Genomic DNA, 13,849 nt, shown 5'->3' with positions numbered 1-13,849 from the left:
CTAGATACTCTTTAACATTCTTCCCATGTTCAATAAGAAAATATATTCTCCTCTTCATTATCCTAAACCTCTTACTTAATTCCCTTGGAGGAGTACTTCTCATTGTACCTTGGAGCTTCTTGATTTGCCCACTCATCTCCTTCACCATAGCTGCTAACTCTTTCATTGAATCCCTTAGAATCTTAGTATTTTGAAGTTCATACAAACTGTCAAGCGCGTGAGGACTTGATTCTTGTTGTTGGTGAGGTTTAGGAAGCAGGTCTTGACGCGTAGGGAGGGTAACGACTGCACTCGAGTTGGAGACTGGTCGAAATATAATTTGAGTTTTCTCTTTGGTTACCAAAACCTTAGTTTCTGCCTCATTCACACTCTCAAAGATGTCAAACCCATATTTCTGATCTTTCTCTTCAATCACGAAGGTCTGCCCATCAATAGTTGGTTTCTTCTTAGAATCCTTGATATCAAAATTCATCTTGAAGTTTTTACCCAGATTGAGATTAATCATCCCTTTCTTGACATCAATGACTCCTCCAGCTGTAGCTAAGAAAGGTCTTCCCAGGATTAGTGGATCTTTAGGCTCTTCATCCATTTTCAGCACCACAAAGTCAGTAGAAATCTCAGCTTGTCCAATTTTGATGGGCAGGTTCTCTAGTAGACCATGAGGCAGTCTAGTAGTCCTATCAGCCAATATTAAGCGGAGGTTGCATGACTTGTATTTGTTGAATCCTAGCCTCTGAGCTACATAGAGTGGCATGAGGCTGACTGAAGCACCAAAGTCACATAGGCACTTTTTGAAAGACAATGGACCTAGAGAACAAGGAAAAGTGAAAGAACCTGGGTCCTCTAGCTTCTTTAGGATAATCATCTTCTGAATAACAGCCTTGCATTCATGAATAACCCCTCCTATGACATGCACTACCCTCTCATCTTCCAGAGCCTTAGCTTGAGCTCCTTTAGCTATCTCCTCCTTCTCTTTGGTCCTTTATGTTACCAAATCAGTTAAAAACTTTTGATATTGAGGCACAAGTGCAAATACATCGAGCAAAGGCATCCTAAGTTCAATTTCCTTGACTTGGCGGAGGAATGAATCTCACAGGTTTATCCTTGGGAGGAGCGGGTTCTTTAGTAGTTTGAGGATCAGATTGCTTGACTAACTCAATTGGATCCTTGAGCACCTCGACGGAATTCTTTATTTGAACTTCATCTTGAAGATAATCTTCCCCATCTAAACTCTCATTGTCCTCAGTGAGCCGTACATCTACAACTTGGGTGGTGATAGCATGGATAGTAGCAGAGTCTTTGGGGTTTTGAACTGCTTTTCGAGGTAGTTGGCCAGGTATTGGGGTAGAAGTAGAAGCAATTTTTCCTTCCATATACTTCATCTTGGAGTTAAGTGCTTCAAACTTGACATTCAGATCATTGTAGGAACACTCCATTCGCTGACTCAGTTCAGCAAGCTTCTTGGGAGTTTCCAGAGAACTGGTAGCTTGACCTTTAAGAATTTGTTGTATCATTTGCTTCATTTCGTGATCAGGAGCTGGAGTAGGCTGAACTGGTTGAGGGCGGAATCCTGGCGGTGGTTCTGAGTGAGCTTGATAACCTTGCTGGAACTGCTGTGTAGGCACGAATCCTTGATTATAGGGCGCAAAAGGTTTTTGTTGACCTTGTTGTTGCAGCTAAGGAGGGTACACCTGATCTTGTGGATTTGCAACGTTGGTGCTCCGGTAAGCAAATTGGGGTTCGTCTTATAGGGGTTGTAACTCTGTTGTATACACCTTGATTCTGGACGTAACTGATCTCTTCAAACTACTCACCCTCCCCATCCTGAACTTGAAAATGGTCATCCCCAGATACGAAATGGACAGTCTGCTGCTGACTTAGCAAGAGGCGGTCAAGCTTGTCATTAACATTCTCAAGGTCCCTCTTGTACTTCTCCTCAGACCCAACGCCGCCTCTAACTGTGCGGTCATAGTCTTCATTGTAGTTGCCATCAAACTGGGCAAGATTCTCAACCAGTTGCCATCCTTCATTTCTGGCACCAAATTGATACTAGGCTTTTTGTATGTCCTAGTAGGTTCACTTAACCTTATGTAGTTGTAGTACTTAAGGCGTCAATCCAAATGGGATGTTGCTAGCAATCAGGATGCAATCAAGAAATCACAAGTCAAGCCAATTCAAAGAGTGGTTTTGTATCTAACAATCCTAGAATGACCAGAATGCAAAACGGAAATGAGTTACAGAACTAGAAACGAAAATGTATGACAAGAAGTAAAAATGAGTAAAAGCAGAAACGAGTCTAAGCGTGAACTAAACAACAAGAACCGAAACAGTCTCAAGAATGCAATAAAAATCATAAAGATAGAAGTCCTAAGGATGGGAGTAATTGATGTCGGTGGAGTCTTCTAGTCTACAGAGTGTTTAACATGCCACAAGCAAACTATCCCTAGACAATGAACATCACGACTTCGCTAATCTAATCTCTTGGCAGAAGCTACTCATACTCAAACACTTCCAAACCTAGCTCTCGCTAGAGAAACATGGTTAAACAGGCATGACAAACCAGTTCATTCACGTCAACAAACATCCTAGACAACTAATCTTAAAGACTAGGAATGTAAGTCTCTCGCACTAGTTGGTCAGACATTTCATCAAACACCATTTGGGTGCGGAAGTGTCTAAGACCTAGTTCCAATTGATCAGAGAGAAACTAGTATTTTTAACTCTAGTCCAGAAGGATATCATACGAATCAAGCTTAAACACCCTACATACTAAGATCATGCACCTAATCTATCCCATCCTCAAGAACTATCACACTACTCCGATCCAGAAATCATCATCAAAGTTACAAACTTGGAGAACATTGAATCAAGCATCATGAGATAGATAAAAATGAGGTGAACAACTTTGTAGAAGAAATCAAATGCAAAAACTCAATAAAATCAAAGCTATTTGTATTACAAGATCAGAGAACGTTTTAGGTGGCTAGATAAACCTTAGAAAAGAAAACGAGATAAAATATTTTCCCCAAGTAAAAACATAACAAAACGTATTTATAGAAAAACATGGAAAGCCCTAGAACATAAAACGACAAGATAGAGCGTCGGTTCGGGAATCGGGTTGTCCAAGTCGCGGGTCGTCAGTCCTGGGAGTGCGTCGGTCGAGCTGGGTCGAGTGGACGGGTGTTGGCTCAAGATGGTTCGAGTGGAGTGTTGTTGGCTCGACCCATAGTGGTGTTGGCTCGACCCGGAGTGGTGTTGGCACGATCCAGAGTGGCGTTGGCTCGATCCAGAGTGGTGTTGGCTCGAGCTGGGTGTATACGCATCCACTCAAACGATGATAACTCTTGAAACGTACCTCCGATTGGCTTGAAATAAAGGGCATTGGAAAGATGACTCAATTCCCTACAACATTTATGAAGACGTCAAAAGCTAAGTCCCTCGACTGGTGGTTCGAGCGCGTGAGTGAAATTGGCTCGATTGAGTGCAGCAGCGTGAGTGGCTCGATTGAGTTCAGCGGTGGGCTCGATTGGTGAGGTTCGAACGAGAGACGAAGTCGGCTCGAGAGAGGGAGTTCAGAATTCAGCTCGAGCGTGGATGTTGGAGTGTGGCTCGAGCGTTGATGACATCCATTCCAGGCATGATGGATCGAGTGGGATACTGGTGCTTCTTCCTAGGAGCGCGTCCAAGTCGCACGTCGGTCAAGTCACATGATGTCCATTCTGGTCATGGTTGGTCGAGCCGCATGTCTCAACTTCCATTCGGTTCCAACAGTCTGGACATCTCCTAAACACCTGAAATAACTCCAATATGGAAGATGTATGTAGGATCAATGCAAAGACTACCTAGATATGCATATTATGCAAAAGAGACTAAAAACAATGCAAAACAATGAGTTAAAAGAACAAAATGAATAACAAATGCATGATGAAAGAGTGTAAAATATATACATATCACGAACCGAGGGCTTAGCTCCAGACTCTTGATCTGATTTTGTTTATGCTACTTCAAAATAGATAGATGTTATGTTCTTAAGAAGATGCAAACGTTGTTATATTTTTAAGAACACAAAAATATATATTTGTGTTGTAAAATATTCTAAAATTACCCAAAGTATATTCTAAGAGATTCTCAAAGAATCACACATTTGTTTTAAAAAAAACAAAAAAAAACTCTAAAAGATAATCAAATCTCCTAAAAACCCACTCAATTCTTTCAAAATTCTAAAATATTAAAATCTTATCAAATCCTTTAAAATATCAAGTTCAATACCCCCTCATAGTATGCCATTCCCGATTTTCATGTTAGACTTAAGGGTGTATTGAAACTTTGATTTTGAAAGATTTGTGGGATTTAGGAAATTTGGAATTTTGATAGATTTTAGGGAAGTTGATATAATTTATGTTAAAATTCTTTTAAATCCCACCTAAAACCATGAGATTTGGATTTCTGTATTTTTAACTAAACAAATCCTCTCAAATTCTTTAGAATAACCAAAACTTATTAAAATCCATATCCACAAATTGTTTTGAATAACAGTAGATTTTAAAGTAGATTTTTAAATCATCAGTTCAATAACAGTGGAGTTTAATAGACTTTTTAAAATCCATGATTGAATAACATAAGATTTGCAAATTTTACACAAATCACTTAAAATGTCAAGTTGAATACACTTATGTGAGATTATTGGTTCTATGATTTTAATGGATTTGGAAATCCAAACAAGAATTATGTGTTATTCAATCATTGATTTTAAAATACTTATCAAAATCATATGTTATTGATTATAGGATTTACAAATACTTGTTAAAATCTCATCTTATTCGTTTAAAATGACTCATCAACTATTCAACTTACCTTTGCAATTGGTGGCTGAATTTTCTATCACGATAATTATGGAATGTCATTCTCTTTCTCTTCTCTGTCATGCACAAATTGTCTTTCTCTTCGGTCATGCACGCACACCCCGGTAGAAAATTATAACTCCAGACTTTTTTCTATTGAAAATTATAATTCCATGGGTTTTTTTCTATTGAAAATTATAACTCCACTGTTATATTATTTCCGTTTTGTTCTTTTCATTTATTATTTTGCAATTTACAGAGTTACACGGCCTTCTGTGAACCAAAAAAAAAAAATAGAACAGCCATACAAGAACGATTATAATTTTTTGGGTTCGTAAAAAATGTCTGAGACACTATTCTTATGTTGCAAACTAAGAGTTGTAAAATAACGATTCTTATTCAAAAATAAATACATGAGAATATTGTGTTTTGTGAATTTATGATATAACATGTGTTGTAATATTAACTAAAATGTATTAAAAAGAAAAAGATAGATTGGATCATTTCACTATTATGTTTTTTTAGTTTTGTTTGTTCATTTACTTTTTTGTTTTGTTTAAACGGAGGTATTTTATCTTTGATCGGTTTTCATACTCATTAATCTGTGGGCGGCTCTCCCTATAAAATGGCAGCAAGTGTGAAAGACAACGTTCAGCTTTCTCTTACCATCTGTATATCTTTGCTACCTATCTTTCTCAGTTTATCAACAAACAACAATGGCAAACCATCTTCAAGATCCCTTAACCACTTCCATTAAACAAGGTCTAATAAAAACAGAGCAACAATTTGACGAAGAAACATTGAGTTTGCAAGCAGGGATGATCTTGTCCACTGCGGGCTTCCCTATGGTTTTCAAAACGGCCTTGGAGCTTGGCGTCATCGACACGATTGCTACTGTAGAGGAAGGCGTATGGCTCTCGTCTTCTGAGATTGCACTTCGTCTCCCAACCAAACCCACTAACCCGGAGGCACCGGTTTTATTGGACCGGATGCTGGCTTTACTTGTTAGTCACTCGATCTTAAAGTACCGTATGGTTGAAGCGGGAGAAAGCGGTCAACCCGGAAAAACCGAGAGAGTTTATGCTGCTGAACCGGTTTGCATGTTTTTCTTGAACCGTGGCGGCGGCTCCAGTTCTCTTGCGACTATGCTCATGGTAGGCCTAAGCGAAGTCTATTTCAAGACTTGGTACGTACGTATACTACTTCATTATTCAAAAACAAGCCAAATAACTTCTTGATTATAAAGAAATTGCATTAACTTTCTTTTTGTTAAAGAAATAAATAAATAAATTGCATTAACCTTTTCATTACCCCGTTTTAATGAACAACAATAATCAGGACACATCTCAAAGATATGATATTAGAAGGAAAGGATGCATTCACCTCTGCTCATGGCATGCGAATCTTTGAATACACTGGTTCAAACAAACGGTTCGGTGAGATGTTTAACCGGGGAATGTCAGAAGTTTCTACCATGATCATGAATAGAGTTCTAGAAGTGTACAAGGGATTCGATGATGTAAACACTTTAGTGGATGTTGGAGGAGGATTTGGACACGTCATAGGTTTAGTGACTTCCAAGTATCCTCATATTAAGGGCATCAATTTCGACTTAGCCAAGGTTTTAACTGACGCTCCTCTTTATCCGGGTACACTACACCAACTGATAAAGTCAACAAACTGTACTTCGAAATTAATAACTAATATTTTTAAAATATCTTTCTCAATACTTAAGATTAATCGCTTATATATATAGGAGTGGAGCATGTTTCAGGAGATATGTTTAAAGAAATTCCAAAAGGAGATGCCATCATCATGAAAGTAAGTTCATAATATTATCACTTCTTCTATGGAAAAGCCAAAGATAAAGATATATATATATATATATATATATATATACACATATAATTCCATTGTCAACCATATACTAACTACAAAAATTAATGACAGTGGATACTACATGATTGGAACGACGAAGATTGCATAAAGCTTCTAAAAAATTGCTGGAGAAGTCTTTCGGAACAAGGAAAATTCACTACAAGAAAACAGGGTAATTTCCGACGGACGTACTGACGGAAATTTGTCTGTCGGAAATTACCGACGGATTTCCGAAAATTATTTGACGCCAAATGATTTCGTCGGTTTTTCGTCGGTAAGTTACCGACAGACTTTATCCGTCGGAAAACCGTCACTTTTTCCGACGGATATAGTCCGTCAGTAATATCCGTCGGAAATCCGTTAGAAAATATGTTCGTTTTACATTTTTCGAATTACCGACGGATTTCCGACGACCCAAAGTATCCGTTCTTATAGCCGTTTTATGACCGTTGCAGTTTCAAAATTTACCGATGGATTACTGACGGATTACCGACGGAAACCATTCTATATAAACAAATGGCTTTGTCTCATGTTCTCACTCATTTTTTCAGAAAAAAAAACGTACGTAAAATGTCTTCTTCTTCTTATTTTCGATCGTGGATGGACGGACCGATGCTCGATCCATAATCAAATTTATTGAATGTTGAGTATGCTCGTGGTGTTGGTGAATTTATGGAATTGGCTTGTCAACAACCGATCGCTCTAAAAACCCGTAAGTTGAAATGTCCATGTTCGATTTGTCAGAATTCTCACAATATTAGGATTGATTTAGTATGGAGTCATTTTTATTCCAATGGTTTTATGCCGGGTTACAAGATTTGGTTTCTCCATGGTGAAAGACCAGAGTACAATAGTTCTAGCGAACCATATATTGTTGATAGAGTAGAGGAACCTAGAACAGAAGTAGATTATGGTGTGGATTCTCTTGAGATGGTGAATGATGCATATAGGGAAAATATGCAATCGATGGGTCAAAATGTTGATAGTTTAGAGGAGCCTAATGCAGAGGCACACAAGTTTTTTATATGTTGGACGCAGCTAAGCAGACGTTATACGGAGGTTGTAGGGACGGTCATTCCGCTTTGTCATCTGCAAGCAGATTGATGACCATAAAGACGGACTATAATTTGGTTGAGGAATGTGTGAATGCGATAACTGATTTTGTGGAAGACATTTTGCCGGAAGATAATCATTTTCCAGGTACATATTACGAGATTCAGAAATTGGTCGCCGGTCTTGGTTTGCCTTATCAAATGATAGATGTATGCGAAGATAATTGCATGATCTATTGGAGAGAAGACGAAGATAGGACAAGGTGTCGATTTTGTCAAAAACCAAGATATCAGGATAGAATCGGTAGGGTTCCAGTTCCATATAAGAGGATGTGGTATTTACCGATCACGGAAAGGTTGAAGCGATTATATCAATCTGAGCGTACGGCAGGTCCAATGAGATGGCACGCAGAACATAGATCAAACGGAGAGATTACGCATCCTTCAGATGCGGAAGCATGGAGGCATTTCCAATCTGTGTATCCGGATTTTGCGTATGAGCGACGAAACGTGTACCTAGGATTATCTACAGATGGTTTCAACCCATTTGGAAAGCATGGAAGACAGTATTCGTTGTGGCCAGTAATCGTAACACCTTATAACTTACCACCATCTTTGTGCATGCGCAATCTCTCCGTTTTTTACGTAACTTTGAAGTACATGCGTAATAAAAATAAATATTTGCTTTCAATATTTGTAACAAAAAAATATTTGCTTTCAAAAATTTTAGTAATAAATATTTGTAATAAATAAATATTTGCTTTCAAAATTTTTAGTAAAATAAATAAATGTAATTAACTTAATAATTAAAAAAATCAATTAAAAATAAATGGTAAATTCCGTCGGTAATTCGGTCGGTAAAACAAATCCATCAGTAATCCGTCAGAAATTACCGACGGGTTACCGACGGATATCTAACTTTCGTCGGGTTAGTAAAATTTTGGTCGGTTTTCCTTGTGCTGTCGGTAATCCGTCGGTTTTTACCGACGGATACTGACAGATTTCCGATGGAGTTTTGTAAAACCTCTAATTTTTGTTCTATAACGCACATATTTAATAAGAGATGTATAAAGTATGAAGTTTCAATGACTATATAATCTTCTTTTAAACTAAAATCTTCAAAATTTGTGTTTTAAAAAAATGAATATGTTGTTTGCCTAAAGTACTAATAGAATGATATTATATCTTATGGGTAAATGTTTTTAAATTATCAATTTTTTTTTATTTTTCATAATTTACTCATATTTGTCAAGAAAAAATATAAACTACATAATATAAGCATATTTGTCAAGAAAAATAATAAGATTAAGGGTTTTAATATCTAATGCGTCGGTAAATAGTCGGAACACCGTCGGAAAAGTATTATGTCGGTAATCCGTCGGTTTTTTCTGACGGATTACCTACGGATTGCGAAATTTCACCCCGGGAACGAAATACAATTACATTTTCGGTATCGCAGGGAATTAAATTTTTTATTGAATTCCGACGGATGTTCCGTTGGTATTTCCGTCGGTAACATCGATAAAACCTAAGTCATTTCATCTTCTTTCTCGCACTCGTCGACATAACGCCAACTTCTCAAATCCTCTCTCTCGCTCTCGCAACCAAAATTCCGGCGATGAATTGGCTTCAAATCCGGCGACTTCCGGCGTCCAAACCAGCTGCTATTCCGGCGGCTTTCTTCCCTCATCCGGCGGCTTTCTTCCCTCCGGCGGATTTCTCTACTTCGGCGGATTTCTCTACTCCGGCGGCTGTCTCTACTCCGGCGGATCTACTCCGGCGGCTCTCTTTAAAGAATGGCGTAAGTTCTCTCATTTTTTGTCATATTTCCTTAATTTTTGTTAGTTTTTAGGATTATGGTATATTTATTAGATTTTATGAAGATTTGGCTTTAGATTAATTTGAAGATTTAGAGTGTTAGATTTGTTAGAGAGTGATTTGTTAGACTGTGATTTGATGAATGATGAATTGGATTTCGTTTTTGTTTTTTGTTAGGTTGTTAGATTTCGTTTTGTTTTTTGATGATTTGGTTTTTCTTTAATTGTTTTATCTTGTTTTTTTTTCTAGAATTTTTTTTTTTGGTTAAAAGTTTAGTTATTTGTTATTATTGTAAAATATGTGTTAATGTTATAAATTATGTGTTAATTTAGTTTTTGAAGAAAAAAACTAAAAATGATTTTGGGAAAAAACTTATACTGTTATTTTTGGAAAAAACTAATTTTTGTGTTTTTGGTAAAACAATCATTTATGTTCTTTAATTAAACTAAAACTCTGGATTTATATTTCTTAATTATCAAACTCCAATCGTTTTTCAGCTTAAAATTTACCATCTTTTTGTGCCTCTGTTGTTTTTTTTTCCCTATATTCATATAGGATCTAAATTTGTTTTTTTTTCCAAAGAAACTATGGTTCTTATGTTGCAAACACATGTGGGAACCATGCTGCTGGAGAAGCTAGTGGTTCCCATTCACGTCATAGCCCCGTTCCAAATTCACAAGCTTCACAACATGCTCCCATGGAGATGACCATTGAAGATTTTGTTTCTCAACCTGGACGAGAACTTATCCCCCGCTTAGATCCTTATGGCGCTCCAAATACCACATGGTTTTGTGATTCGCATAATGGGATCACAAAATCTCTTTTGCGTATGATGTATGGAATCCTCAAAACATCATACGCAAAGTTTTCAGTGATGCCTTCATCAGAACAAGAAATGTGGTTTAAGCAATTTGCGGTACAGTTTTCAACTTTATTACTTTAATTTTATAACATCGTTTTATAATATTTTTCTCATAATGCATTATCTTACTATTTTTTTTAGCAAGATTTCACTTGGCATCCGGATATCACCAACAACGTTCGAAAAGAGTTTAAGAAGGCGGCTGCTAGACAATATTCTAAGATGTTGAATGAGTGGAAGCAAAAGTGGAAGAAAGGAAAGGTGCCAAAAGGGTTGAGCGATGATCTCTTCCAAGGTTTGATTCAATATTGGGGTGAAGTAAATACAGTTTCACTTTCCTCAAAATATTCTCAGAATAGAAGGAGCGACCGTGGCGGGTTGGGCATGGCAACCCACAACAATGGTCCAGTTAGCGCCTATACCCGACAACGCCAACTTGTAAGTTTTAAGATTTCGTATAATTGTTATTTTTTATCATTAATAAGACAATCTTTATATAATTAAAATACTTCTTTTAGACTATTAGGGATGGTGTGGTACCAGACCATATTACTTTGATGGAGGATATGCATACCAACAAAAAGACCAAACAAATACAAGATGGTAGAGCTAAGCTGGTTGTTGAGAGTTCGAGGAGGCGGCAAGAGGAGATAATCAGTTCCCAACAATCTTCTGAAGGATCGGAGTCTACTGTTGAACTTGGAAGAGAGAAATTAAACGAGATTTTTTATGAGGTAATAGTTTTTTTTTTTAAAATTTGATTTTACTTTGTTTTGTTTTAAAATGTTTGAATAATTTTTAAAATGAATGTGTAGGAAACTGAAAAAAACAAGGGACGGATTTTTGGACTTGGAAATCTCTCCCAACAAAGCCCGTTATCTCAATCAACGGGTTACTCATTTGCTCCCACACAAGAGTTCCAACAAGCTCTGCAAGAGAAGGATGCTCGGATTGCAGCATTGGAAAAGGAAATGGAAGAACAAAAAGCGGAGAACAAAAGAAGGGACGAGGAGAACAAGAAGAGGGATGAGGATCTAGCAGCGTTCATGAGCGAGATGCGGGCAAGACATTCTGCCTTTTAGATTTCTGAATTCTAGCTTTGTTTTGTAAAATATTTATGTTTTCGGTTTTTAGAACATTTTCCATGTTTGTACGAAATAATATTTCCCTAAAATTTTTAAATATTATTATATAAGCATTTCTATTTTAACAAAAATTTTAGTATTAAAATTTGAATAATTATGCAATTTAAAAAAAATACAAAAAATACATCAGTCGGTAATCAGTCGGAAATGACGGACTTTTTCGAAGAAATCGGTCGGTAATCTGTCGGAAACGACGGATTTTTCCGAAACATTCCATCGGTATTCTGTCGGAAATGACGGAGTTTTTCGAAAATCAATCGTGAAACCATCGGTAGTTCCGTCGGTAATATCGTCGGAAAATCCATCGGTATTCGTGCTGTCGGAAACCCGTCGGTAAATATTCCGTCGGAAACTCGTCGGTATAATGCTGTCGGAAACCCGTCGGTATAATGCTGTCGGAAACCCGTCGGTATAATGTTGTCGGAAACTCGTCGGTACAAAACTCGTCGGTACAACATGTTTGTCGGTTATCCGTCGGTATTTGTCTTGTCGGAAATCAGTCGGTAATTTCCGACGGATTATTTTTTCCGACGCTCTAGAACCGACGGATATTTACGTCTGTAATTCGTCGGTAATCGTCGTTTCCAACGGAAAACTGACGGATATCCCTGTCGGTTTTATGCTGTTTTCTTGTAGTGAAAGTAATTCTCGTGGACATGCTTACGCCGGTGGAACCAAAGATCAACGACCCTTATTCTAAAATTGTGTTTGGTATGGACATGTTTATGTTAACGCAATGCTCAGGTGGTAAGGAGAGGTCATTTCCCCAGATCGAGACTCTAGCCTTTGATTCGGGTTTTATTCGGTGTGAAATCATATGTCATGCCTATTCATATGGTGTTATCGAATTACACAAATAGCTCCGAGAATATACCAACAAAAAGTAAGAATAATCACGCGGACTTACAGATTTGTCGTCCCAATGGCTGTTACCATTAACACCCATCCCTTAGCTTTATTTTATCAAAATAAACTATTTTACCTTGTATTTCACATTCAGGAGTCTTTTTTAGTTTGTAATGGGTTTTTTCCTGTGTGTTGTAATATAGTTGTGTATGAAGCCTTTCATTCTCTCCAAATTGAAAAAAATAAAATAATAAGTTAAGCCTTTATTATAGTGTTTTCCTATAGACACTACTAAGACCACCTTCGGTGGTAATAACCTATACTATTTTATTTTTAATATAAAATTTGAAAAAATTGAGATTAAAATTTTCTATAAGAGTTTTTAAATTTGTTTTTTTTTTCCAATGGTACAACCCCATTTGGGATTTTACTTTTGTATCTCAATTTTTTTTTATCTTTCAAATGGGTTTCGTAATGAACCTTTTACAAAACAAAGGAGTTACAAAACAGAAAAAAACGTCAGCCCAAACTGGAGAGCGAATTCTGAATCTCGATATCACTGAAAACAAGGGATCCTCCTACTAGCGCCGACATTTGCAAAATGCATTGCTGTTATATAACGTTAATCCTATATTAATTAAAAAATACAAATATAAAGGTAACTTTATAAAACGTAAAAAATTACAGTGTCATGCTATTGGTTTTAAAATTACAATGTTAAGATTTTATCAAAATAACTTTGATACATATCTGTTCGGATTTAAACGGTATCCATTCGGATTTTAAAAAAAATTGAAAACTGATCCGAATCCGAACGAATCCGAACCGATCCGATCCGAAAAATAGTTGGATTCTAAATGGATTTTATATATCCCAATCCGAAAAATCCGAAATCCAAAAAATTCGATCCAATCCGAACCGAAAATCCGAATGCCCATGGCTAGTTTTTCGTTCTATTGGATCCCTAGACTAGCAAAAGCTTAATAATTTCCATCATATAATAAAGTCCCCAGACTTCTCTAATTTTTGTCTTTTGCACGACAAAAATTAAAGATAATTCTTGTTAAGAGCTCTTCAGAAAATTATAATTCGACGGCTTCTTTCTATTGAAAATTATACTTCCACGAGTGTTGTAGTTATATTATTTTCGTTTGTCGAAAAAATTAGCTTTGTTCATTTTTTTTCATTTAATATTTTGCAATTTATAGAGTTACACAGCCTTATGTGAACAAAAAATAATTGAACAGTCATACAAACACGATTATAATTTTTTGGGTTCGAAAAAATGTTAATTTGGGACATTATTCTTCTTATGTTGCAAACTAAGAATTGTAAAATAACGATTCTTATTCAAAAATAAAATCATGAGAATCTTATTGTGCTTTTGTTAATTTATGATATAATAGT

The 13,849-nt window shown here is 36.6% G+C and overlaps 1 protein-coding gene across 1 annotated transcript; it reads left to right on the top strand.

The window, feature by feature from the left end:
- Positions 5,536–6,925, top strand: LOC104753499 (indole glucosinolate O-methyltransferase 4-like). The gene is made up of 4 exons (XM_019238001.1): positions 5,536–6,027; positions 6,180–6,490; positions 6,598–6,662; positions 6,792–6,925. Exons 1-4 carry the CDS (start codon positions 5,558–5,560, stop codon positions 6,912–6,914), a joined length of 969 nt encoding a protein of 322 aa, XP_019093546.1. The 5' UTR covers positions 5,536–5,557; the 3' UTR covers positions 6,915–6,925.

Source organism: Camelina sativa, chromosome 16 (genome assembly GCF_000633955.1).
Source record: "Camelina sativa cultivar DH55 chromosome 16, Cs, whole genome shotgun sequence".
NCBI lineage: Eukaryota > Viridiplantae > Streptophyta > Magnoliopsida > Brassicales > Brassicaceae > Camelina > Camelina sativa.
The sequence above is the reverse complement of the archived record's forward strand: the minus strand, read 5'-3'. Positions and strand labels throughout refer to the sequence as shown.